Genomic DNA, 27,751 nt, shown 5'->3' with positions numbered 1-27,751 from the left:
GTTGAACTGGACGGAGGTTCGTGACACTGTATAGGAGACAGGGATCAAGACCACCCCCAAGAAAAGAAATGCAAAAAAGCAAAATGGCTGTCTGAGGAGGCCTCACCAATAGCTGTGAGAAGAAGAGAAGTGAAAAGAAGAGAAGTGAAAAGCAAAGGACAGAAGGAAAGATATATACCCATTTGAATGCAGAGTTCCAAAGAATAGCAAGGAGAGATAAGAAAGCCTTCCTCAGCGATCAATGCAAAGAAATAGAGGAAAACAACAGAATGGGAAAGACTAGAGATCTCTTCAAGAAAATTAGAGATACCAAGGGAACATTTCATGCAAAGATGGGCTCAATAAAGGACAGAAATGATATGGACCTAACAGAAGCAAAAGATATTAAGAAGAGGTGGCAAGAATACACAGAAGAACTGTACAAAAAAGATCTTCACAACCCAGATAATCATGATGGTGTGATCACTCACCTAGAGCCAGACTTCCTGGAATGTGAAGTCAAGTGGGCCTTAGGAAGCATCACTATGAACAAAGCTAGTGGAGGTGATGGAATTCCAGTTAAGCTATTTCAAATCCTAAAAGATGATGCTGTGAAAGTGCTGCACTCAATATATCAGCAAATTTGGAAAACTCAGCAGTGACCACAGGGCTGGAAAAGGTCAGTTTTCATTCCAATCCCAAAGAAAGGCAATGCCAAAGAATGCTCAAAATACCACACAATTGCACTCATCTCACACGCTAGTAAAGTAATGCTCAAAATTCTCCAAGCCAGGCTTCAGCAATACGTGAATCGTGAACTTCCAGATGTTCAAGCTGGTTTTAGAAAAGGCAGAGGAATCAGAGATTAATTGCCAACATCCTCTGGATCATTGAAAAAGCAAGAGAGTTCCAGAAAAACATCTATTTCTGCTTTATTGACTATGCCAAAGCTTTTGAGTGTGTGGATCACAATAAACTGTGGAAAATTCTGAAAGAGATGGGAATACCAGACCACCTGACCTGCCTCTTGAGAAACCTGTATGCAGGTCAGGAAGCAAGTTAGAACTGGACATGGAACAACAGACTGGTTCCAAATAGGAAAAGGAGTACGTCAAGGCTGTATATTGTCACCCTGCTTATTTAACTTATATGCAGAGTACATCATGAGAAATGCTGGGCATGAAGCACAAGCTGGAATCAAGATTGCCGGGAGAAATATCAATAACCTCAGATATGCAGATGACACCACCCTTATGGCAGAAAGTGAAGAAGAACTAAAGAGCCTCTTGATGAAAGTGAAAGAGGAGAGTGAAAAAGTTGGCTTAAAGCTCAACATTCAGAAAACTAAGATCATGGCATCTGGTCCCATTACTTCATGGGAAATAGATGGGAAAAGTGGAAACAGTGGCTGACTTTATTTTTTTTTTGGGCTCCAAAATCACTGCAGATGGTGATTGCAGCCATGAAATTAAAAGACGCTTACTCCTTGGAAGGAAAGTTATGACCAACCTAGACAGCATATTAAAAAGCAGAGACATTACTTTGCCAACAAAGGTCTGTCTAGTCAAGGCTATGGTTTTTCCAGTGGTCATGTATGGATGTGAGAGTTGGACTATAAAGAAAGCTGAGAATTAAAAAAAAAAAAAAAAGAAAGCTGAGAATTAAGAATAAAACTATAAAGAATTGATGCTTTTGAACTGTGGTGTTGCAGAAGACTCTTGAGAGTCCCCTGGACTGCAAGGAGATCCAACCAGTCCATCCTAAAGGAAATCAGTCCTGGGTGTTCATTGGAAGGACTGATGCTGAAGCTGAAACTCCAACACTTTGGCCACCTGATGGGAAGAGCTGACTCATTTAAAAAGACCCCGATGCTGAGAAAGATTGACGGCAGGAGAAGGGGATGGCAGAGGATGAGATGGCTGGATGGCATCACCGACTCAATGGGCATGAGGTTGGGTAAACTCCAGGAGTTTGTGATGGACAGGGAGGACTGGCATGCTATGGTTCATGGGGTCGCAGAGTCGGACATGACTGGGTGACTGAACTAAACTGAACTGTGCAATAATTAGAATCTTTTTTCTTAGTAATAATATCTGTCCTTTTAGCCATTGAACTTGAGAGGCAAAAACATTTCCTCCAACTCTGACACAGGTCAAATTTTTTAGGTATCAACATACCATAATATAAAACTTACCTTTAGATGTTTCCCAGCATACAAAAGAATCAATTAAAGACAAGCCTTGTTTATAATAAAATGTAGTTAACTCCAGCCAATCAGCATCAAGTGTACTAATGACAGAGCCTTTTCTTGTTACTTTCATTGACAGGATGCCTTCCTGATAGTTCCAGCAGGTTGATTCATCATCAAAAACATTGAAGACTGTATACAACTTGTTATCTGAGAATAGGTGTTCAGAAGGAAGAAAAAAGGCAAAGGATTACTAAAATTGGTTTTTTTTTAATTTAATTAATCATGAGCTATTTCAAGCATACAAATAGGCACAGAGAATAATAAAATTACCTACCATGAAAGTTTTATCAACTGTTAACTTTTGGGCCATGTTTGTGTCAGAGCTTTTTCAAGGAAATGAGAGATATATGCAGTTAAGGCTCACGATGTATCTCCCCTAATCCTATTCTCCAGAAATAGCTACTGTAATGAATTTGGTGTTAATCATTCTCATGCAAGTACTTCTCTTCTTTAAAATACATATCTATACACATAAATGATATTTTGCAATTTAAAATTTTTTAAAAATGGTGTGTTGTATGTCTCAATCTATAAGTTAATTTTCTTGTTCAGCATGATGCTTTAGAAGTGTAATTAATACATGTAGGTCTTGTTTATTTAGTTTAACTGTTACAACGCATTAGAGTTTACTTTTCTCCTACTGATGGAATTAGATATTATTACTGAATTTCTATTATTACAAACATTATTCATTCCTTGGATACGTATATGAAAGTGACTCCAGAATGCATTCTACTTTAAGTTAGCAAATTCTTAACTTGGAGGTCCATGGACCCACATCATTGGTTGTGCATTAGGAAGTCTAACGTCATTTGCATCAGAGACAGTATTAGGGATATGTATGTTATGTGTGTTTTTCTGGGTGAGTCTCCATGGATTTCACCAGACTCTCCAAGAAGTCTTTATTATGTGTCCACTCTCAACCCCCTGCACCAAAAGTTAAGAACCAAGCCCTGGCATAGAACAGTTATCAGGGTTTTAAAATAAACTAAATAGAAGGCAGAATCTAAAGATTGATAATTAATTTAAAAGATGAGGAACAGACACTTGATCTAATCAAACTCAGGATGGGAATGAGCAGGAGTTTAAAAGTAGCCATGGATACCAGGTGGCGCTAGAGGTAAAGAACCCTCCTGCCAATGCAAGAGATGCAAGAGACTTGGGGTTCAATCCCTGGGTCAGGAAGACCCCCTGAAGGAAGGCATGGCAACCCACTCCAGTATTCTTGCCTGGAGAGTCCCATGGACAGAGAAGCCTGGTGGGTTATAGTCCATAGGGTCACAAAGAGTCGGACTTAGCATGCAGCACACATGTGGACAGAATATAATAGGTAGCTCTCTGACCATAATTCCAACACTTGTTCACTTTTATATTCCTAAATTTTTCACACTGCAGGAAAATCAGGGTGGTAGTCAGCTAAAGAACTGGTTTAAAAAAAATGGAACGGTGGTGGTGGTGGTGAGGTGGTGAGATGATGAGTTGGGAAATGCTCTTGGTTCTTTCTTAAGGAGGCCATGCTGACTATGGTCCAATGAGTGTCTGCCATGCACAAATATTGAGCAATCTCACAACCCAGAAAGCTGATACCACCAGTGCATGTGGCCTCAGCACCAAGACTGATCAAAGGATAAGTTAATAGCAGCTAACTTAATACAGAGTCTATTCTGTGCCAGGCAGAATAAGCACTTTTGTAGACATCTCATTTCTATTTATCACAGCAACACCTTTCTATAAAGACACTGAGGCAGTCTGACTGTAAACTCCTAATTCTAAGGTTTATACAGTTTTTGATTTTCTTTATTAGTGCTTTTTAAAGCACGCCCATAAAAATATCAGAAAACTTAGAACAGTCCAAAATACTCTCAGTTTCTTGGGAAGATTTGCTAGCTGCAAAGAAGAATAAAACTATTGTTTAAAGTTATGTAAGGATGCAGGCACTATTGTTACATTAATTGTTTCACCATGATGTGTATTCTCATATTCTAATTGATAATTAAAGGAAGACAATTAACTTCAAAGGTGAAAACCATCCATGAAATGGGAAAGGCCAAAACTAAAATTCTCACAGACTCTTTTTAGGGGAAAACATAAATCAGAACAGCTTTCTTTACAGAATCACTTTTTTGGTACACATGCACAGCCTCCATTTTACAGAGGTGTTGGCTCATGACTAAACGGAACCCAATTTTTAACACAAAGTTTCATTACGTGGATGGTATATGACCACGCAAGGGATAACTGTTTGGAAAACTGCCCTACCTTACATCCATCTGTAATAATTAAAAAAAATCAAGACAAGTTTATACAAGTTTATTCATTAGGCTTTAGAGATATAATTTGTCTCATATTTGTTAAAAACCCTTCAAAACATATTTTTGCTAAATTTAAACGAATATAGATCCTATTTCTACTCTTCTTGTCTATCATTACCTTCTTTTCTTGATCTAGAGAAACTGGGGCTGCCACCTCGTTCCATTTGACAATGCCCGCTTTCATGATGTAGTTCTTCCTCGACTCCACTTTCAGATGACTGCCCACTTAATGTTCCTTCACTCCAGTTTTTACAGTTTTCCTCTGGACTGTGTCTCACGTGCAGTGTTGATTCAATGTCTCCATCGTGGTTGGTTCCATTGCAGAATTTAAGTGATGGGGAGTGCTGTGATATGAATCCAACAAATCTCATTCCTCTTTTAGCAGCTACATTAACCTGAGGTTTAAAAAGAGATGGTAGAACAAAATGTAAACTTCATTTACATTGATTACTTTATCAATTCATCTTTAGGCTTATTAAGGAAATCCATTAGGAAAGGAGTAAATCGACCAGTAACTAAAGGCCTATTCATAAACAAACTAATGACCTCTAACACAGCACCAAGCCTAAGACAGTGTCACACTATTATTCTGACTTCTTCAAACAGAATTAATACACTTTAGAAATTATGAAAACAAGAATTGTATTTTCTCCAAAAGGTTATTATTTGGGAAGAGCTAATAATTCTATAGCATGATTTTTGCAGCCCTGTTAACAATGGTTTCTGCAGTTGAAGTAAAATATAAAACTATTCTAAGAAATGCTCAGAAATAACATTACCAAATACATCTTAATTAATAAAGAAGAGACATTAATTTAAAAGCAGAAAACATGCAGCTTTGTTTGCTTGATGTAGGTAAAGAAAAATGTTAAAAGACATTCTTGACAAATGTGTATGTGTATACATAAGCCAAATTCATTCTCCCACTCTGATCTGCTCATATCTTGAAGCTATTATCTCCTTTCTGGGCCAAATACACATAATTAGATTCAATCTTGTCAGTTACTGAGTAGGGTTCAGAAACACATGACGATGCCAGTGAAACCATTTGAGAGCCTAAGAGTGACTATTTTCACACTTGGCAAATTTCTTTCTCTGCTTTTGCATCATTTTTTTGTTCTCTTTGTGTCCTGTCTTCCTCCTGTGTTAAACACAATTCTTCTGAGGGTAGGCACTATCTTACTCATTTTCATGTTGCAATGTTTTGTACCTACAGGTGCTCTATAAGTATTTGTTACATACGTTAAAATGAAGAAATAGCAACATCTTTTATATTGGCACTGCTTTAAATGTTTTAAATTTACTTGGAAGGGGAAGAAAGAGTTATGATGCAGATTGCAAGTGCAAACATCTATAGTCAGAAATGAAAGGGAATGAAAAAGGCCAGTAAGCAGAGTGGTGAGGGACTTCCCTGGTGGTCCAGTGGCTAAGACTCCGTGCTCACAGTGCAGGGTGCCCAAGTTCAATCCCTGCTCAGGGAACTAGATCCCACATGCACAACTAAGAGTTTGCATGCTACTACTAAAGATTCTGCATGCCACAGCTAAGACCACGTGTGCGTTCCGAGTCACTTCAGTTGTGACAAACTCTTCGCAACCCTATGGACTGTAGCCTGCCAGAGTCCTCTGTCCATGAGATTCTCCAGGCAAGAATACTGCAGTGGGTTGCTATGCCCTCCTCCAGGGGATGGTCCAGATCCAGATATCGAGCCTGTGTCTCCTACGGCTCTAGCATTGCAGGCGGATTCTTTACTGCTGAGCCACTGGGGAAGCCCAACTAAGACCCGTGCAGCCGCATAAATAAATATTTTTTAAAAAAAGCAGCAGCAGCAGGGTGAAATCAGGCAGCAATATCCACTTAAAGGGGCCGACTGTAACTTAGCTCTGGCTGAATAGGAGGGAATTCTGAGCCAGGCAGAGGGTGTGGGTATATGGAGCTAGGACAAACACTGCTGACACAGTATCATTTACTCCTATAAATGAACACATTAAGATTGTAGCACTGCAAGAAGCCTAAAAAATAACCATAAATTGTTCTTTATATCAGGACTCTTGGGAGAGGAGAGGAGATGTGGTAAGGAGGCAGGTCAAAGTGCTTTTTCTAGGTCTTATTTGTTGATTTGGATGAAAAAGTGCAGAAGGCTTTCTCTATTACTGAAAAGTTTTGTCTGGAAAAGTTTGGTTATCTCATGGAATATTACTGTCTTTTCCATTTTTAATTTGGAAGACTGATGTTTTTAATGTTTTTTATTTAGAAATCCTAGGGAAAACATTTGTAAATCTAAATTTAAAAAAGAGCAAACATTGACATAATATTAAAATAACATCTAGCTGTTCAATAGTCGACTCTTTATATAAAATATTTGTTCAAAAATAGTATTTGGCACTTATCTGTTGCTCTTGTTCATACACGGGGCAATGTTCAAACATTTCACATGCTATGTTTCCTGAAGCTGTTCTCTTCATAAAATAACCCCATTACTCTAATTGCTGAAATAACAGGACTTTCCTGTTTAAACAGATCTTTAACTTTGTTCAGGAAGTCAAATGCAAAACAAGGGCTCTCATGATGATCTATTAAGACTAAATTAGCAGTTTCATTTTTGTTTCTAGAGTGAATTTATTCCCATAAAAAAATATTTCCCAGAATAGCAGTAGTAAATAGTGTGAGTACCTTGTTTATAAAAATCTAGTTTTGAAAACTGTTCCTAAAAAACCTTACTGAATGGTGACTTTATATCTAAATGGGAAATACTTAGCTGCTATAACTGGCAAAACACAAGCCACAGATAGTCTTACTCACATGGTCATTTAAAGCTTGGGAACAATACAATAGAAACAGTGAACAAATTTCACAGTTTCTTATTTGACAGGAAATGCCTTAGGTTTTTGGCTGTATTCATTTAAATAAAGCTAAACCTTACACATATGTCAATGCAACTAAAGTTAAAAAAATCCAAACTTTAGCCATCAAATCCTGTCAACTTCAAATACTTATGAATGTACAATTTTTTCAATCAATATACATATAGTGTTTAATTTTTCATTGAAGGTTTATTAAGTTCTATTGAATAGATTTTTTTCTCTCAACAGCCAATGTACTTGTCATGTTCAATGCCCATCAAGTATTCTATCTTATTGATAGACCATTGCCTCCTTCTCAGTTTTTCAGTTGTTGAGAATTTGGCCCCTGTTCACTGTTGATTAAGGTATCTTTGTATAAATATGACTTTTCCCTTTTCAGTTAATTTCCTGGAATAGATTCCTAAAAAGAAAAATAAAACAAGATTTATGATTTTTATTACCAAATTGATATTCACTGTACTAATTTATTCCAATGATAATTGCATTTTTATGAATATATTTGAATTTTTTCTTAAAGGTCTTTACAGCACTGAATTTAATATTTTCAATTTAATTTCTCAGTTCATACTGGTGAGGTATTACTTCTCAGTTTTTACTCACATTAAAAATTATTAGTTAGGTTGAACCCTTTGCGAAATGTTTTTTCATTATTTGTGTTTCCTTTTGTACTTTCTATGGGTTGTCGGTCCATTCAAGACTGAATGTACTTTCATGCTTTTGTGTTCATTTCCTATATACTCTGAAAATGAAGCTTCCGTAAGGCACATTTCTTGACCATTTCTCTGGATTCTTTTTTTCCTAGTATATAATTATATATTCAAACTCAAATTCCTCAACCTACTTTTATAATTAAATATGTCCAGTCTTTCATTTTCTTTTGGATTTTTTGAACTTGAAAAACTTACCTCTTTATTTTATGTGAAATGTGTGGAGTCTATTTTCTACCGATCGATTGCCCATTTTACCCAGCACCATTTACTAAGTAATGGTTATTCCTCCATTTTATTTATCAGGTTTGTTATGAAACTTTTTATATATGTAGTAATTTATTTCTGGCATTTCCATTCTGTTTCACTGGCCTCTATTTCTGTTTTTAATTCTACAATTTGGTAATGTGCTTCAATTTGTTTTAAAGTCTAGAAGACAAAGTCACCTATCATTTCCCTGTTCTTTTTAAAGAAAGGAAAGGAAACTGATGAAGAAATATAAAAAACATGTATTTTAGTACCTTTTCTATCAGTTCTTTTGTTACGCCATTTGTTTGTGTCTCATAAGTTAGAGGACATTCCTCAATCACAAGCCTTGGGCGTCTTTGTCCACTGGGTGCTGTTGAATGCTTCGTGCTGTAACAGAGAATATGTTTATGATTGGAAGCCAATTGCTAATTTTTAGCTAATAAGTTCATGTGAAAATGAGTGAGCTACTCACAAATAAGGTCAAGGTATTCCTTTTTCTTTGTTATTTCAACTTATGGTTGTCTTCTTATGTAAAATTATCAGAAAAAACATAATAATTTCTATTTAGATTTCCTTGGTTAAAATCTCTAAGAATTTAATTTCTAATTTAACATGAAAGAAAAACTACATGTCCGTTGTTTTGATAAGTTATGAGAAATGATTTTAGATCACAGCTATACCTCATTATTGTGCAAAAGCGATCCTTTTTAAGTGCAGATAAATATTGTCCTATCTTTTTCTTCTTTTCTCACCTTCTCCCCTTGAATATTCTTAGCCATGGCAGGGCACTGCTAAATCTATTTGAAGTAATGCAAAAAGAGAAAAACAACTTATCCATGGTTTGTAAGATTTGTAGTTGGGACATAAAGTGTTGCTACTGTGTGGTAAGTGGCCTATTTACCTAGTAATGCTTGAACTAGTAAAGACCTGATGTGGCGCCCTGTCATGGAGAAAGCTGGTTGTGTACATGTCCTCTCATAATGTCCAAGTGGGCAGTTAGTTATTCAGTAGCAGACAGGGTTCCTAAAAGCACATTGGGAATTTTTTTTAAAGCCTTTTCTTTTCCCCCAATCTTTCTGTTTTCTCTCTTTCCCTCTTATTTCATTTTCCCTTCTCTGCTTAGTCCTTTCACAGTTAAAGTGATTATTAGTCCATCACTGTAAAGAGAAAACACAATTCTACCCTCCTCTTTGAGATGATTTTGATACAGTTGAAGAGTTGTGTAACAAATATTTAATGTGTGTATCAAAGACATTGGTTTGGTTACTTTTACTTTTCCACCTGTAAGGAACAACAGTATTTTGAATACTATCAAATGTACAAGCTAGGTTAGGAAAAACATTTGTGGTATTGTCTGGAAAAGCAGCTATTATAATTTAAAAAGCTAAAAAAAAAATCTAAAAAGGATGACTTTTACCTCCTATTTTTTGGAAAAAGCTGGTAAGAGATCTATCCAGTTTATGAGAACTTAGCATGTAGGCCTTTTTGCTGTAGAAGTTTTGGAAGTTAGTTTCTGTGGCCACTGTTAGTAAAACTACATCAGACACTTCAGAAAAAATGCTCAGTGAAAGGGGATTTGTTCAGTCAGCTCTTTCAGCCCAGCGATTGGAGGGAGCTAACTGTTACTCCCTCATCTGGTGAAGTTGCTACAGGAGTGTTCCTGCTCTTCTTGAGTCTATTTTCCTTTTCTTCTGTTCACTGACATCCTTACCAAGGACCTGTTTGTCTGCAAGGGGCTCAATCCTGAGAAGTTTTAAGGAAGGAGATGGACGTTTTCTTCTCCCAATCCAAGTTCAACTGTTGGAAAATGTGCCTTTAAGCCAAAACCCCTAATTATCCTTTATTCTCCATCACTGTGTTCAAACTTTCTTTTCTTTTAGCCAAAGAAAACTTTCTCTCTTAACAGCTTCTCAGCGTGACAGTTTCCTCAAGCACCAGCCTTACCTTAATTTCAAGCGCGACAGCACCACCCTGTACAGGTAACTTGCAGGCAAGTGCTTTTGCCGCCCCACAGGCTGTATAACAGGATGAATAGCTCCAACAATATACCCTTTAAGATAGTAGTCTTCCACTTTTGTTACTATATCCAGAATGGAATTGATCTTGATGACTTCTGGGTTTGGTGAGGCTGAAATATCAAATGCAAAGAGACATTTGCACATTCATAAAGTTGAACTATACATTAATTCTATGTGTGATAATACTAATGAATAGAAAACACACTCATTCATATACACTAACAGGGATTACATATTTTCTAAATTAATTCCAGAAAAAAAGCAAAAGTAATCTTAAAAGTTGGCAGATATATAGTATTATCAATATGTCTTAAAGTGGAAATACAATACCTTGTGTATATATATATATATATATATATATGTATGTTTCAATTTCAATTAAGGCAATTTTATATTTTAGGATTTCACTTGAGTGACTATATTTTCATTAATAGATACAGAAGACATATATAAGAGAAAGAGTATTAGGTTTAGAAGCCAACTGTTTTTATGATTTTGGAAAGATGAGATGTAAAATTTCTTAAGAGTGATATTCATGCAAATCTAAAGATTAAAAATGGGAGAAATGATATTTGTTCAGCAATACTTTCTTATTTCCAATTACACTTCAAAAACATCATGTTTTAAGTTTCTCTGGGAAACTAAAAATATGATTTCTTATGGCACTTACATAAATATTTGAGTAAAGAAATTGAAAAAGGTACCCAGAATTTCTTTTTAATAAGCAGAAATTCTAAATATAAAGGAAATTTAAATGCAAAATTTGGTATGCAGTTGAACCATCCCTTTGAAGCAGGACAAATCTGTAGAAACTATAGAATAGTACAATCTGTATAGTTTTCAGTAAAAGGAAAAGGGTGTGTTATATGGGAAATGAATATTCTAGCAGTATTAATTTTAAAAACAACCTCTTTTTCTGTAACATTATTTCTCACTTTGTGGGAAACCACCAAGAATTAATAGCTATAAATAGAGCTGTAATTTGGTTATCTCTTGAGCAACAAAACATGAGATTAACCCCAGGTGTGGGCAGCGCTGGCTGCTGGCCTCTGTCAGTGTGGTCAGTGCGTCCAGCAAAGGGCTGCTGCCCACTGCCCAGACAGAGGAAGCAGGTTAGGCAGCAGACAAGGAAGAAGGGTCAGAGGAAATCCCCACCGCCTCTCACATTCAAATCCACGTGATGGAACAGAAACACACCACTTGGGTTCATATGGGTTCATGCAACTTTTCAAATGAAAATAAAGCACTCCAAGAAAAGTTATATAAACCATGATGAATCCATTTACTCAAATTTTCATCCTTTTTTGGATTTAAACTAATCTATATACAATATATTTTCATCATTATGAATAGGAATAAAAACAAAGAGAGTGATCCTGGGCTTGGAAGAAACAGCTGGATTTCATTGCAAAATGACCCTGCCTGCTTGTGTGGCAATCACTCTGTGATTCATTTGGTTTTACTTTTTTAGTATTTAACTACCAGCCCTGATTTCCAAACAAAGGAACTAAGAAACTCTAAAAGAGAATAAACTGTTAAGACTAAGGAATGAAACGTAGCCTACACTTATTTTTAGACGTCTATACTAATCCTATACAGCTATAAAGAAAATTTCAGTCTTTTAATGGATCTCACTGCTTATTGTAGAAAATGGAAATACTCAGCATAATACAGAAGAATCTTCAGAGTCTGCCTCTATCTACTAACTCAGCCTTCAGTCGTGTTGTTCTTTTTCGTGTATGTCTTGCTTTGGCAGGACTGAGTTACTGGTGTTCCTGAGCCAGGCACACTATTTCATGCCTACAGACCTTTGCTTCCTTTCCTGGTCCCCAAGCTGAGTTAATCACTCCTTCCTCTGTGCTGTGCATCGTACTAGTTCCCTTACCAAACTATATTATAGTTACTTGTTTATATATCTGGCTCTGCTGTTCCACTGAGAATTCCTTACGGGCATAAAACCAGAATCACTTACCATGAGTAGAAAGTTACATACCAATAAATGCAACAAAAAGAAAACACTTATCAGATTCTAGCAGGAGACTTATTTGCCAAAGGCTGAGTCACACAGCCCTCCTCTATCTTTGTCAAAAGGGAGAATTAGCCATCTAACTCTGAACTGATTAGACGGCTTAAAAAGAACTGAAAAGAGCACACACAGCTTTCTGGTTATGAGATTCAATGCTAGTTAATTCTGTGTGTGTACAACTTAAAGGCATCTTACGTTTAGTGCTAAGTCTTTTGGTAGAGGCTTGGAGCCCCTACTTGGATAAAAGTAGCAAGGAAAGAGTGACAGCCTGCAAGGGGGCAGAGGACATCAGAGGGAATAAAATGAATTATAAAACTAGATTAAAGAACTATAAAAACTTTACAGTCTGAGGTCACTTAGAAGAATTTCTGCACTTCATTGGCCCACTTGATAATGACAATGAAGTCATTCCCCCCGTTCTGTTGTTTCAGAAGACTGTTTCAAAGGCAGACTTTGCAGCACATTAAATGCAATCACGGAGATGGTGGCTATAACAGAATGACATCTCTTTGCTGCTCAAAGAGATTTCCATTCATGGGAGAATGTATTTCTGAGGAACACCCTGTTCTCTGGTGATGTCAGAGAAGTTTTGTGACAATGGAACAAATCCAGCTTTTCTGGTCTAATCTACATCCTCTTGCACTCTCAGTGAAGTAAGGTTATTGTCTTGAGTTCAGTGCAAAAAAATGTTAATGCACAAAACACAAACACAGAGAGAGAAGTTTTGGGAGGAATTACAAACTGAGAAGTCCAAGAAAGCCACAAACGGGGTAAAGGAAAGTTGTACATCAATACTTATAAGCATATCTTAGCATAAGTTTTTATAAACATCATATCACTTTGGGCCCAGTGCTTTACATTAATTATTCAACTGTCTCAAATGTGCATGTTCTTCTAATTGGAGGTCTGTGTGTCTTTTGATAAATCCCACTCAGCATAGACATGGCAATTACCGTAAATGCTTAAAATATGCTTATTAAAGGACCAGCTGTATGAAAAATTGGTTGTAACATTAACATATTCAATGAACAGAGCTCCAGGGTGCTCATGGAGCAACAGTTTAAAAAACAGATTCTATGGGGAATTCCCTGGTGGTCCAGTGGTTAGGACTCTGCACTTTGACTGCTGAGGGTTGGCAAGGTACTTTGCAACCATGTGCCTCAGTTTCCTCATCTGCGAGGTGAGAATAATAGTAGTCTCTATAGGGTTGTTAGGATTGAATAAATTTATATTTATAAATTTATATTTGTTCCTAGAAAGTATCTGGCATGTAGCTAGCATGTGCTATACAACCGTTGGCTGCTTTGTTACATAAAGTCCTCTCCCGCAGAAAGAGGGGCAGCACACTGTTCTCACTGTTAGCGTTAGGATCGGGAAGCAAATCACCTGGGCTCAAATTATGCCATGTACTAGATCTGGAATCAGTTACTTTGCCTCTCTGAGATGGGGACAAATTAACTTCATAGAGTTGCTTTGATAGTAACTATAAAACATGAGCCCAGGGCCTGGTACAAAATAAACACACAGACATCAGAGATGTGTCTCTCTGTTGGTGGCCCAGCTCAGAAAAGATGGTTTTGAATGGAAGCTGTCCTCAGAGACAAGTCACTGTTGGTTTAAAAAAAATCTCCAGGAAGAAGTTTATTGTAGCGATCTGGATTTAGTTCAAAAGCCCAGCCTGGCTCCCTATCTGTAGAATTCTAGATCAGAGGCCTTTAACTCATACTCTAGACCTCAAATCCCTAACTCACCCTGTAGATTAGGTGTCCCCAGCTCACTATCCAGACCAGGGTCCCTAACTCACACCAATCTACTCCATGGAGTCCCAGACTCAAATGTCCAAAGGTACCAGCTTGATAAAACAAAGAAAGGGGCTGTGTTGGAGAAGGGACCTGGGGAGACTTAACACCTTATCTGAGGGTGCAGCAGCCCTGGTCCAGTAGTTGCCATGCGGCATGTGGGCCCAGTGTCACTGAATCTTCTTAGTGGAGACAGGAGGATGGTGGTGAGAAGAGGGCTGGATTCACTCTGTTGGCAGATTGTCTTTCTTATCTGACATTGTGACTTACCTTAAACATGCCAGTGTCATTCAAGAAAAGTAAACCCAGGAGCAAGGAAAAGAGAAATAAATCTGGAAGTTTTGTTGAGAATATCCCTTCATGTAATCCCCTCTATTATTAATAATGCTTTAAACTGTGCTGAAAAGAGACTGGCAACCTAATTCAGCTTAGAGATGTGAGGAAGGGCGAGCTGCGCCCACAGAGTGAGGTATTTTCATCAGCGTTCACTAGAGTGGATAATTACGTCTCTGTGATAGTCAAGCCTTTGATTTGATCTCCTTACACTGGGGCGGTAATATCAGAGACTCTATTACTTTAAAACACAGGAAATTAGGGGGGAGGTGCGGTTGTTTTGGCTAGAACGGAACAGCACAGGCAGTCAGCAGCAGCTGCGAGCCATCTTGCTCTTAGCTCCCCAACCACCAAGAGCTCCTTCTCAGTTCCTCGGGAGAAGGAACAAATGGTGGTGTTGACAGCATTAATGGGTGGGGTTGGTTGCTATTCAATCAATGCTACATGATTTGTAAAAGCTTTAATTTACCTTACAAGGCCATTGTGAAGGAAAGTATTTTGTAGTTGCTTTGAAAACTATCCATATACAATGTGGATTTTTTTCTGATTAAAATGTAAACATATAGAAGGGTAAGTAACGTTCTGTCATTTTTCCTCATAGTTTCTGAAATAAAATATCAGTACAGTATACTTTTTTATGGTCCTTTGCTTAAAAACTTCAGAGATAAAGATCAAATTTTAAAAATACAAAAAAGTCACATTCTTTTAGTATAAAGCTAAGAACTTGTTCAATACCAAAATCTTCGCTCTGATGATGTAACTCTATGAAAAAAGTCCAAGACATATAAATGTGTTTTTTTGTGAAGATTGGTATGTATTTTTGATATATTTATGAAACATTGTTTCCTCAGATAAAAATATGATGTGTAAACACTGGCAAGTAATTTTACCATATTTTCAAAAGGAAACAGACTGTCAAACTCCATATTATATTTAGCAGTTATAGTAAAAAATAACAAGTAACATATACCAAGGTATTTTGTGCCAGGCACTATGTGAAGTGCTTTACATGCCTAGTCTTAACAAGTCCTTACAAAAACGCCATAAGGTAGATATTGTCATTATTCTCAGATGAAGAAACTCAGGAAGAGAGAGGTTTGATAACTTGCCCAGATTGTTAGTGAGTGGTAAGGCTGTGCCCCTGCAAGTGGGAAAGATTGAAGGCAGGAGAAGGGGTGACAGAGGATGAGATGGTTGGATGACATCACTGACTCAATGGACATGGGTTCGAGCAAACTCCAGGAAATAGTGAAGGGCAGGGAAGCCTGGTGTGCTGCAGTCCATGGGGTCGCAAAGAGTCCGACTGAGCAGCCGAACAACAACAACAACAAAGGCTGTGACTGAACCAGACAGAGTGACTCCATGGAATTCTTCAGGCAAGAATATTGGAGTGGGTTGCCATACCCTCCAGATATTCTTCCCGATCCAGGGATCAAACCTGTGTCTCTTACGTCTCCTGCATTGGTAGGCAGATTCTTTACCACTAGCGCCAACTGGGAAGCCCTTTTAGCACTTACAGGAAAGTAAAACTTCATTTGCAATTTTGTTAATTCATAATTTGTGAAAATTCAGACATGAGCTGCACTAAAGCTTTTGATTTCTATAAATTGTTAAGCAATTTAATGTATGGATATTAAAAAGAGTATCTGGTTTACGCTACTTGTCAAAATGTTTTGTTACTTAGAAATATAAACTACTATATAAGGAACATCCAAATTACATAGCTTTTTGTTTTCAGTAAAAGTTGCCATCTTTGTAGTCACTCATTAATATATTTAATTGAAGTAATACAGTTGTAGTTTTGAAATACAGCCCAACTCGAGGAACTGCATAGTTCATTATTATAGGCAGCTGTGCAAAAGATCACATCATGACCACTTAAAATTCTCGCAGTCTGTGTTCCACTGCTGCCTCCCTCATGTGATACACTCCACCTATTCTGTTTGCAGTTCCCAAACCATGAAATATTCTCTGAGTCTGTTCATCTTGTCTTTCAACCTTGTTTGCCTTACTCCCACTTCCTACTTAGCTTTTTTTTTTTTAACCTTTAAAAATATCTTGTGTAGGGGTAGAAACGTAACATACAAAAAGCATAAAACATGCTTAAAAGTGCCAACATTTGGTAACGCCATCCATTCAAAAATCAGAAAATGACAGGCACTCCAGAAGCCTACCATTCCGCCCTTTCCAATCACAATCCCTCTCTCCCACTCTGTGCTAACTTGATTTTTTCTTTTACTTTGACTTTTATGGTCCTCAATTCCTTGCTCTTCTTCTTAGTTGACTATGCGAGAATGGCGGCGCTCATGGTAAAGAACCTGCCTGCCAATGCAGAAGACATAAGAAACGTGGATTTGATCCCTGGGTGGGAAGAAGGACCCTTCTCCGTCCCCTGGAGAAGGGCACGGCAACCCACTCCAGTATTCTTGCCTGGAGAATTTCATGGACAGAGGAGCCTGGTGGGCTATGGTCCACAGGGCTGCAAAGAGTAAGACACCACTGAAGCGACTTAGCGTGCATGCATGCAAGAATGTAAATAAACACTATAGTTCAGATTTCCCAATTTTTGGAGCTTTATGTAAATGGAACCATACAATACTTGCTTTTGGGTTTGTTTTCTTTCACTGAACATTAAGCTTGTGAGATTTATCTGGTACAGCTTGTGTAGTTATGATTTGTTTTTCTGATTGCATTATAGTGCTGCTGGTGCTGCTAAGTCGCTTCAGTCGTGTCTGACTCTGTGCGACCCCATAGACAGCAGCCCACCAGGCTCCCCCGTCCCTGGGATTCTCCAGGCAAGAACACTGGAGTGGGTTGCCATTTCCTTCACCCATGCATGAAAGTGAAAAATGAAAGTGAAGTTTCTCAGTCATGTCCAACTCTTAGTGACCCCATGGACTGCAGCCTACTAGGCTCCTCCGTCCATGGGATTTTCCAGGCAAGAGTACTGGAGTGGGGTGCCATTGCCTTCTCCTGCATTATAGTAGAGGACCACAAAGTACTGCCTATGGCCTGTTTTGTCACATATGGTATGTTGGCTCTACATTGGCTGAGCTGAGTAGTCAGGACAGAGATCACATGGCTCACAAAGCCTAAAATCTTTGCTATCTGGCTCTTTTCAGAAAAAGCTGGCACACTGCAGTTCATGGGGTGGCAAAGAGTTGGACACGACAGAGCAAGTGAACTGGACTGAACTGAGTCTTACTTCTGTAGTGTAGGGTTGCATGGTATACAGGTACAAGTGCTCGGTCGCTCAGTAGTGCTTGACTCTTTGCAGCCCCATAGACTGTAGCCCTCCAGGCTCCCCTATCCATGGAATTTTCCGGGCAAGAACTGGAGTGGGTTACCATCTCCCACCCCAGAGGATCTTCCTGACCCAGGGATGGAACCTGCATCTCTTGTGTCTCTTCAATGCGCAGGCCGGTTCTTTACCACTAGCACCACCTGGGAAGCCCTGCATCGTATGATATACCATAATTTACTTTCTCAATCTCTTCTTTGTAGATTCTTGGGTTGTTTACACTTTTGGGGTTATTATAAGTAGTCCTTCTATCAGTATTTTTGTTTGTGCTGCAGGTGAATGCGTAGCTACACTTCCACTGGGATATGGATCTGTACTAAAGCAATAATGACAAAGCATTTTTTTTTCAAAGTGACTGTACCAGTTTACAAACACCTGGTATCAGCAGTCTTTTGACATTTTAGGGGCTTCCCTGGTAAGGAATCCACCTGTAATGCAGGAGACCTGGGTTTGATCCCTGGGTGGGAAGAACCCCTGGAGAAGGGAATGGCTACCCACCCCAAAAGTCTGGCCTGGAGAATTCCATGGACAGAGGAGCCTGGCAGGCTACAGTCCATGGGGTCGCAAAGAGTTGGACACGACTTTCACTTTCTCAACATTTTAGCTGTTTTTTGGATAGTTTGTAGTGTTTCTCACTGTGGTTTTAACATGCATTTTTCCTGATCACTAATGAAGCTGAGCACAGTTTCATATGTCTGTTGGCAATTTGGATTTCCTGTTTCGTCATCTACCTGTCCAAATTCCTTGTCCATTTTTCTATTCAGTTGTTTTTCCTTTCTTGATTTTCAGTTTCATTTTATGTATTATGGATCCAAATTTTTGTCCAAGTTCTACTCATTCTTTAGATTATAGGAGGTGGCACTTAAAAAATTTTTTAGCAACTAAGCAAGCTTTCTTTCCTTAAGAAAAAATTTATTTATTTATTTTTGACTGTCTTGGGCCTTTGTTGCGTTGTGCGTGCTTCTTCCTCTTGTGGTGAGTGGGGGCTCCTATTCATTGCGATATGTGGGCCTCTCATTGCGGTGGCGTCTGTTGTGGTGGAGCACTGACCGTGGGGCCCGGGCTTCAGTAGTTGTGGCACGCGGGCTTAGCAGTGGTGGCTCCCCGGTTTTAAAGCACCAACCCAGTATATGTGGCACATGAGCTTAGTTGCCACGATGGGCATGTGTGATCCTCCCAGACCAGGGATTGAACCTGTGTCTCCTGTATTGGTAGGTGGATTCTTTACCACTTGAAGGAAGCCCGAGGTGGAATGTCTTTTAAGGAGTCTTTCTGGATCTACCTATCAAGTGGAGGTGCTCTTCTTTCCATCTCTACAACCCTCAGATTTCTAGCAAAGCCTGTATCACGGCATAGAGTATCTGCACCGTAAATGAATGCCCCTCAGCAGGATGCTCGCTAGGATGTAGGTTCTTACAAGTCAAGGACTAGGCTTTACTTATCTCTGTATCCTCATTCTGAGCTCAGTAGGTGCTGAATGTTAGTTCAGAGAATAAATAAATGTCCACCCAGATATAAGAAAAAAACCCAATATAATGTAGATTGCCAATAGGAATGTATTTTCTCCCAACATCAATATTTATTCAAGTGGGTTGAAAAGTGAAAGTGAAGTTGTTCAGTGGTGTCCAGCTCTTTGCAACCCCATGGACTGTAGCCTACCAGGCTCCTCCGTCCATGGGATTTTCCAGGCAAGAGAACTGGAGTGGGTTGCCATTTCCTTATCCAGGGGATCTTCCTGACCCAGAGATTGGACCCAGGTCTCCCGAATAGTAGGCAGACACCTTACCATCTGAGCCACCAACTGGGTTAACTGTATGCTATTATCAGAGATTCCCTACTCCCCCAGGTCAGAATGGGATCTTTCTCTTCCATAACAGTCTGAAATTGTGAGGTTTTACTACATTTTTAGACCAAAATATCCCACTAATTTAAACAGAAGAAAAGTCTGTATGCAGTTTTTTCACCTGGTAGGAGTATGCACTAGGCACCATGTCAAGGATTATGTTGATGCTTGAGTAAATTTAGCAATTTTTTCTATAAATTTCTTTTTATGTAGCATTTTACATTTGAAAATCTTTTGACAGCTTGAGAAAATATTCAAGAACTTATGAGTCAAACAGATATAGAAAATTTAGCTGGACTGACCTTCCTTCTTTCCTTCCTTCCCTCATTTCTGATACTTTATTCATCTCTTGTTGATTTTTAGATGCATTCTCTTCAGTGCTGCATTTTCATTCTTCTTGAAAGTTCTCTAGTATTTAAAATTACTGATCATTTCTTGCTTTTTGAAACCCTCCCTTTCCTTGTTTTCTCTGGAGCTATGTAAGTTGCAGTTGTCTTCAGACTCTGTCATTTTTGTTGGAGGTGGTTTAGTCGCTAAGTTGTGTCCAACTCTTTGCAACCCCATGGACCATAGCCTTCCAGGTTACTCTGTTCCATGGGATTCTCCAAGCAAGAATACTGTTGTGGGTTGCCATTTCCTTCTCCAGGGGATCTTCCCGACCCAGGAATTGAGCCCACGCGTTCTGCATTGTAGGCAGATTCTTTACCAACTAAGCTATGAGGGAATGACTTGTAGACTCTGTCATTTTTGTTGAATAGTCCTCAGTACCATTAAATATGCCTGATGACTCAGCCCAAGACACTTATGCTCTGCCCATATTCTCCTCTTCAAGACTTTATCTACTTCAAGTCCTCCTGGAAGTCATCATCTCCAGCCGAGTACCTATAAGTCTCTCTGCCAGGATGCTCCACTGCCACCTCACAGGCAACATGCCTGGAATGGAATTGCTGTTTCACCTACTGACTCTTTGTGGGATGCCCCTCCTACTGTGGGAGGCATGGTTATTCCCACAGTTACTCAAGCTCAGAACCGCGAAGTCATCCTGGATCTCTCATTCTTTCTGTCCCTTCCTGTCTAGCCAGCCACAGGCTAAGTTCCTCTTTGGTAATTTACAGATGACCCTTGCATCCTCTCCTTATTGCAGGTCCATATTGTCAGTTGTGTCCGACTCCTTGCAACCCTATAGACTGTAACTCGCCAGGCTCCTCTGGCCATGGGATTCTCCAGATAAAAATACTGGAGTGGGTTGCCATACCCTCCTCCAGGGGATCTTCCTGATCTGGGGATCTTTCTGATTCAGGGATCTTTCCAATACAGGGATTGAGGCCGCATTTCTTATGTCTCCTGCATTGGCAGGCAGGTTCTTTACCCCTAGCACCTCCTGGGAAGCCCATTATTTCAACACCACTTATTGGCCATCAGTCTTGTGCCAAACAGTGTGCCAAACACAGCAATGCAAAGGTAGACACGGCATACTTCCTGACCTTGAGGAGTTCATGATCTTGTTGTCTGACCAATTAGAATTTAAAATACCAGAAGGCAAAAACTATGTGTTATTTCTTTTTGTATTTTCATTACTTATCAGCATCTTCTATGGAGCCCATACATCAATATATTTATTACTGTAACAATGATAACAAAAGACAATGAGGGTTTCTTGTTCCCATAAGAAAGCTAGCCAGGGTCCAGCAAAATTTTTCTCAATGCGTTTTTACATAATTCTATTAGAAAGTCAAATAAGGAAGTTACCATCTGTCCTTCTTCTGGGTTTCTAATATTACAGAAATTTCTTTTTAATCATAAAGCTCTACATGCTCTAAAAATCTTTAAGGCCATGGTTATTCAGATTATTTTCTGGGATTGCACAAGAAGGCAAACCAACCCTTCTGGATCATTTGCAGAGTTCATTTAACTTTTCACTAATAAATTCTGTAATGTGTGTCAGAAATTCTGACACACACTCTCATATTGTATAGTAATCTGACACATGTACAGATTACTATACAATAATCCAGAAAATTTATCACAAAGGCTGTGCTGAAGTTTCAGTAGTGCAATTAGTAGACCTGGCATAGAGTGAGGAGGGGTAATACTTAACTCTTATTAGGTGCTTGTGTACATGGGTGCTCAGTCCCTCAGTCATGTCTGACTCTGTGACTCTACAGACTGTAACCTGTCAGCTCCTCTGTCCACGGGATTATCCTGGCAAGAATACTGGAGTGGGTTGCCATTTCCTCATCCAGGAGATCTTCCTTACCCAGGGGTCGAACTTGTGTCTCCTGCATTGCAGGCAGATTCTTTACCACTGAGCCACCTGGGAAGCCCTGCTTACTAAGTGCCAAGTACTTTTCCAAAGAAATTATTTTGTATAATCTCCTTTAATCCTTAAAACAATTCTACTATGTAAGGACCATTAGAATCCCCGTTTTATAGATGAGGAAGCTGAGATACAGCAAAGTTCATAAACTTGCTAAGTTAGTGAGTGAAAGAGCCTAGATTAGAAGCCAGGAACTTAACTCCAGACCCTTGTGTGCTTAATGATTAGACTATTGTTTCTCCCAGAGGAAATGGCAACCCACTCCAGTATTCTTGCCTGGAGAATCCTATGGACAGAGGAGCCTGGCAGGCTATGGGGTTGCAAGAGTCGGACACAACTTAGCGACTAAACTACCACCACCACCACCAGAGATACATAAATAATGGCTCAAAGTCCCCACCACACACAAAAATATTGTGGGAAAGGCACACACACACACACACACACACAGGGAATGGAACTAAATGGAAAATAAACTGTTTAAGATAATTATAGCCACTATAACACAGGGCACTGGAAATTTCAAAGGGTCTCCTGCCCCACTGGGACTAACGCCCTATCCCATGTTCTTTGTTGGGAAAAACAGAGGAGAACAGCGTAAGAGACAGGCTCTTCGTGAGCACACACAGCTGTCGCCACCAGACCATTTTGTCTCCTGGAAGGTTGCTCACTGCACATGGCCTCTGAGGGGTAGAAGATGCCACTATTCAGTAGTCCTGACAGCGCCTCCAGGTCAGAACGGCTGGGGCTAAACCTAGAAGGCTGGCAGGCTTCAACCCCCACGTGACTCATTTCTCTGTACACTAGAGGGATAGGTGGGGGTGAGACACAGCAGAAGAGAACAAGGCGATTCGTGGAGCTGGGCTGATACTGAGTTTTGGCTTCTGAGGCAAAGGCAGAGACAAACAAAACAACATGGAAAACATGTGGCAGAATGGGAGAGGAAGGGAACACCAGGAGACTGGGCGCCCGCACCAGACAGGGGCCAGGTGCAACTTTAAAATGCAGGCTTGCTGTCTGAGTTAGCATCTGCAAACCATGCCCGTATCTCCACTTTACATTGTAATACTCTATCATCTCATCCAAACACGCAGAGTGAAAGGTGGAAATTTTACTCCTTTCACAGAGAAAAGGGCTTCTAATAATAACAAAACCAAAATGACTTCTGAAGAAAACTGTAGATCTTTCTGATTCAAGGATGGTTGCATTTAAACAAATTTGTTTGACATTGCTAACACTGTTGGGAAGAAATAAATCAGAAAAAAAAATTCAAGTTACTTTAAGACCTTTGGGGTTTTGTGCAGCAAATCTTAAAGCACAGATCAGAATGGCTCTGGCCTAATCTTTATGAATAGATAAGGTTTTGAGGTTAAGGAAAATATGTGTTTGTGTCCTTGAATTTATAAAAATCAGTCCTAAAAATTAATCGACAAGGACAATCAATGGAGAAAATGTAGCACCACATCACAAATATTTTCCCAAATGATGGTTTTTGAAAAAGTATAGAAAAATTCATTTGAGTAGTTACTTCTCTGTTTATCACCATTATCTTTATCTACTTTTAACTTTCATCATTAAAAAGAAAATTAAGAATATTGACAGTTTTCCTTTTGGTAGCCTTAGCCTTAGGTAAAAATGGAAATGTAAATACATTAAAAATATACGTAGAGACTTTGCATATGCCTCTAGAAGGGAGTTTGCTGGCTAGCTCAGTTTTTGACAAAGAAAAATGGGTTGCGCTTGCTACTTGCACAAAGATGCACTGTTCACAGAACAAACCCCAAAATGGAGAATTTGTTTTTAAAAGAAATTAATATCCAACCTGATAATATACTTAGTATAAATCTTCAATTAACTGATAAAATGTGCAGCTTATTAGAATTTAAAAGTAAAACTTGCCAATAAGAACTTAATACTGATATCTGGAAATTCTAGCAGCAAGCAAGACACTCAACTTCATTTTTAGTACCCTATAATTAAAGATATACTTCTGCTTTTTAAAAACTCAGTTTTATCAATGTGATTGTACAGTAAAGTTTCCAAAAGAAGTGAGGTAAAGTATTTGTGAAGTCGAGCCGCCTCTGTTCCCTGCACAAGGCTGCCATCTGGGCTTGTTTATTTGTGTTCCCAACTTTCTGGAACAGGGAGTTTCTGTTAGGGACCGGGTATCAACCAAAGGAAGTGTCTTACAGAAGACGATAGTTTTTTCTTTTTTACTGTATTTTCAAACTTCAGGTTTAGTTTGGTCAAAAATATCAAATGACTAGCACAATCACAACACTTAACACAGTTGGAAGCCTCAGAATTGTCTTAGCAAATATTCTTCCACATGATGCAAGTAACATTTCCTACATGCCACCTTCTTGTGCCTTTCAGATCTTTTTCAAAACATAAACTGTCATTAAGGCTATAGCTACTTGGCCGAGAAAGCAAGCGTTTTTCATGTATTCTTCTACAAATAAGCATTTGATTTAAAAGTGAAAGAACTGTTTCCAAGCAGTTTTTCTGATTTTATAAAGTACATATGAGCCAAATTTACAAAAAACAAAGCAAACAGAACTGAAATCTTTCAGAATGTAATTAAGAAACAAAGCATTATTGTTAGATTGATTGAACAATCTAATTGTGAAGCCCCATTTAAAAAGCCACAAACCAACCCTTAAAAAAACTAGTAGTCCTTTATCTTTGAAATCTTTCATATAACAAATAAAATAGAAGCAAAAATACCTTGCAATGTAAAGTCCAGCAATACATATTCGTAAGCAAATTCTGTCTTTGTTTCCACTTGCGGTCTCTTCAGGGTAGAAAATATTTTTCCAGGGCTGCTATCATCAGGGTCTTCTAGCTTTCTAAGTCCGCACCCCATGGCAAAATCTGTAAGGAATTAAATTGCAGGATAGGGGAGGGAGACCAGCAAACTCTGTTGTTTAAGCTGCAAAAAGAAAGTTACAGACTTAACTGCTTGGATTTTTTCCGCTAAAACATAGATACTCAAAAAGAAAACATCTGAGTCCAAAGAAAGGAGCTGAAGATTTTTTCTATCCATTTTTCTGTAAAGTCGCTGAACCCATGATGATTAAGCTTCAGCTCTGGGAGGCTGGGCTTGATCTTAGTAGAAACATGCAAGCTGCTACAACTTAGCGGAGAATTTCCATGCCACGTCAATTTACAGCCAGCCCCCTACCAGAGTTCTGTCGCTCAGAGCACCAACAGTGCTTTGTCTATTCCAGTTGGCTGGATGATAAAGAAGGTGTCCAGAAACGGAAATAAGAAGGCAAAAGTGCAAATCAGATGGAAATACTTACAAGTAGAGGCTATATTCAGACATAGTGGCATGCAATTCTTTTTCTGTTTTCTCTTTTCCCTCTTTCCTGTGCCCACCCCCTCCTTCCTCCCTGCTACTACCAAGAAAGCAAAGGAGAGAGAGAGAGAGAATGAAAAAAATGGATTCTCAACGTGGTTGGAAACAAAAATCATTTCCAGAAAGGAAGTCAGGAAACTATTTCTGGAGTCTAGAAGGAAAAAGTTAAAGTTAAAAAAAAATTCCATTCTTAGTCTTTAGATAGCACTTTTGAGGATTTCTTTTCACATGAAGGTTTTTTATTTTTTTTTGTCGGAAAAATCATATACTAAACTGCCACATATAAAATGTTTATATTAAACATAATAAAAAGATTTAACTGCAAAGAAGAGACATTAATGTGGATTATTAGCCTAACATCTATTAAGTTTAAAATATTCTACTGTTAGAAGACTTATGATAGCAACTAACACTTCCATAGGTCCAGAGTATCCGAGTATCCTCAATTGAAAAACAACTGACAACTTGATTCATTCAGCCTTACAAGTTGCTATTTACCTGAAGTCAAGAACAATTCATAACGGAACAATGTAATGAGTGTTACTGTATTTTACCATTTACATATCATTCTGATGAGTATGACATACTGTGAGCCCTGGAATCAGACCACCTGAGTTCAAATACGGCTTCTAAAGCCTACTAGAGACGTGATCTTGGGCAAGTTACGGACCTCTTCAAGTTTCAATTTCCTCCCCTGTTAAATGGAGTTAATAATAGTACTTACCTCACAGGCTTGTTATGAAGTTTGAAAGAGATAATCTTATATCTTAACATTATTTTTGGCAAATGGCATAAAATAAATTTGTTAATGTGTTATTACATTATAAAACAGGGTTGAGAATAGTAATAGAAAGGAAGTGATTCTGCCACCATTCCCATTATTTACAAAGCAAATCTTGATCAATTTCAGATTTTATAGAACACAAGCCCGAAAAGATTTTTCAGTTACATTGAAGAGTGCACATGAAAACTCTCAAAAAGGGATAGATTATTTAGTTTGTAGATCACTATGACCTCTTGTCTCTTCCTTCTGCCTTCTTTAAATAGTTTACTTCTCAGAAGTGTTTATTAACAGAGGAAAATTCCATAGTCTTTCATTCTCAAGGATGAGCATGGTTGGTCATAAGCAACTTCTGGGTAAACTTGGCTAAAAAGATAGCAGATTCTGATCTAGTGTGACTGATTTGACTTCCATACCTGTCATTTTTCATGTTCTCTTTCGCTGTGAGCTCCAGAGTGCCACAAATAAAGTATCTGAAGCTCACTAACCCCTATCGCTGTACTTGGTAAATTATTTATTAAATAATCATTGCATTATTAAGTATCTGCTATGTTCCAGGCACTAAATTAAATGCTGGCTGGGTACACAAGCTGACTAAACGTGGCCTCTGCCCTAAAGAAACTGAATTCTTAATGGGGAAGACAGACTTATAAAGAGATAATTCCAATTTGATTTGGTAGCTGCTAAGATAGCAGGCATAGGATGCTATAGAAACCCTCGAAAGAGCCTGTAACTCAGCTTGGAGGGTATAATAGAGCTGTTTTGAAGGATGAATATGCATAAGATAGATAAACAGAGGTGGGGAGTATGTGCCAGGAAAAGGGAAAAGCATGAACCATACTATGGAATCATGAAACAGTATGGCATGAATTTGAAGGAATACAACACAGTTGAGAATTACTATAACATAAAATTTGAAAGAAGACTAAACTGTAAGGGAGGCAAGAGTCAGTGTAATGGACTTTCTAAGTTGCACAAAGGGAATTTTGACTTTATTCTGTAGACAACAAAGGAAAATCACATAATCAAATGGAAAAACTAGAGGAGCAGTTTGAAATTAGCAAGTGACATAAGTGTGTTTTTGGTAGGTTACTATGGTTGATTTGAGGATGATGGTCTTAATAGTATCAAAATGGGGGGAGGCCAGTCATTCAGGAAAGTACTGCAGTAGTCCAGTTGAGAGTGGATGATTGAACAGATGAATGACTAAGATGCATTATTATGTTCTCAAAGAATTTCTATTATCTCTAGAAAAAGGAAATGCACTTCCTTTGGTTCAGGATTGCATCACTTAAACATTTTTCTCTCAAAAAGTCCAACAAAAGAAATTTTTGACTATTAATGATATTTCAAAACACATTTCCATGTCAATATGACACACATTCCTTCTATTTTAACAATTACATAGGACTTAGTTATATTAATATTATGCTTAATAAACAGCATTTTGGCTATTTTCAAAGTTTTATGGTGAAGAATTTTGTAAAGATTACTTTTTTCTCTACTTTGGATTAATCCCTAAATTCTTTGATTTTACTTCATAAATGGTCAAAGGAAACAGTTCACATACAAGGAAATCAGAAATAAGCCAAGAAAATGTATTCTAATGA

General features: G+C 38.4%; 1 protein-coding gene across 3 annotated transcripts in view; it reads right to left on the bottom strand.

The window, feature by feature from the left end:
• The window catches only part of RFTN2 (raftlin family member 2), a 64,198-nt gene extending 38,759 nt beyond the window's left edge, over positions 1-25,439 (bottom strand). The window contains exons 1-6 of one of the 3 annotated variants that reach the window (XM_043445047.1): positions 25,305-25,439; positions 24,727-24,931; positions 10,307-10,490; positions 8,635-8,749; positions 4,661-4,937; positions 2,174-2,377 (exon numbers count right to left, since the gene is read on the bottom strand). In XM_043445047.1, coding sequence (XP_043300982.1) covers positions 2,174-2,377; positions 4,661-4,937; positions 8,635-8,749; positions 10,307-10,490; positions 24,727-24,865 — 919 coding nt within the window. In that variant the 5' untranslated portion in view covers positions 24,866-24,931; positions 25,305-25,439. The remainder of the gene's footprint in view (positions 1-2,173; positions 2,378-4,660; positions 4,938-8,634; positions 8,750-10,306; positions 10,491-24,726; positions 24,932-25,304) is intronic. The other 2 variants (XM_043445048.1, XM_043445046.1) reach the window with 2 other exon arrangements.
• Between the last annotated feature and the right edge of the window lie 2,312 nt (positions 25,440-27,751).

The sequence above is a fragment of the Cervus canadensis genome, chromosome 24 (assembly GCF_019320065.1).
Source record: "Cervus canadensis isolate Bull #8, Minnesota chromosome 24, ASM1932006v1, whole genome shotgun sequence".
In the NCBI taxonomy this organism is placed as follows: domain Eukaryota; kingdom Metazoa; phylum Chordata; class Mammalia; order Artiodactyla; family Cervidae; genus Cervus; species Cervus canadensis.
Note: the sequence above shows the minus strand (reverse complement) of the source record. Positions and strands in the feature narration are given on the sequence as shown.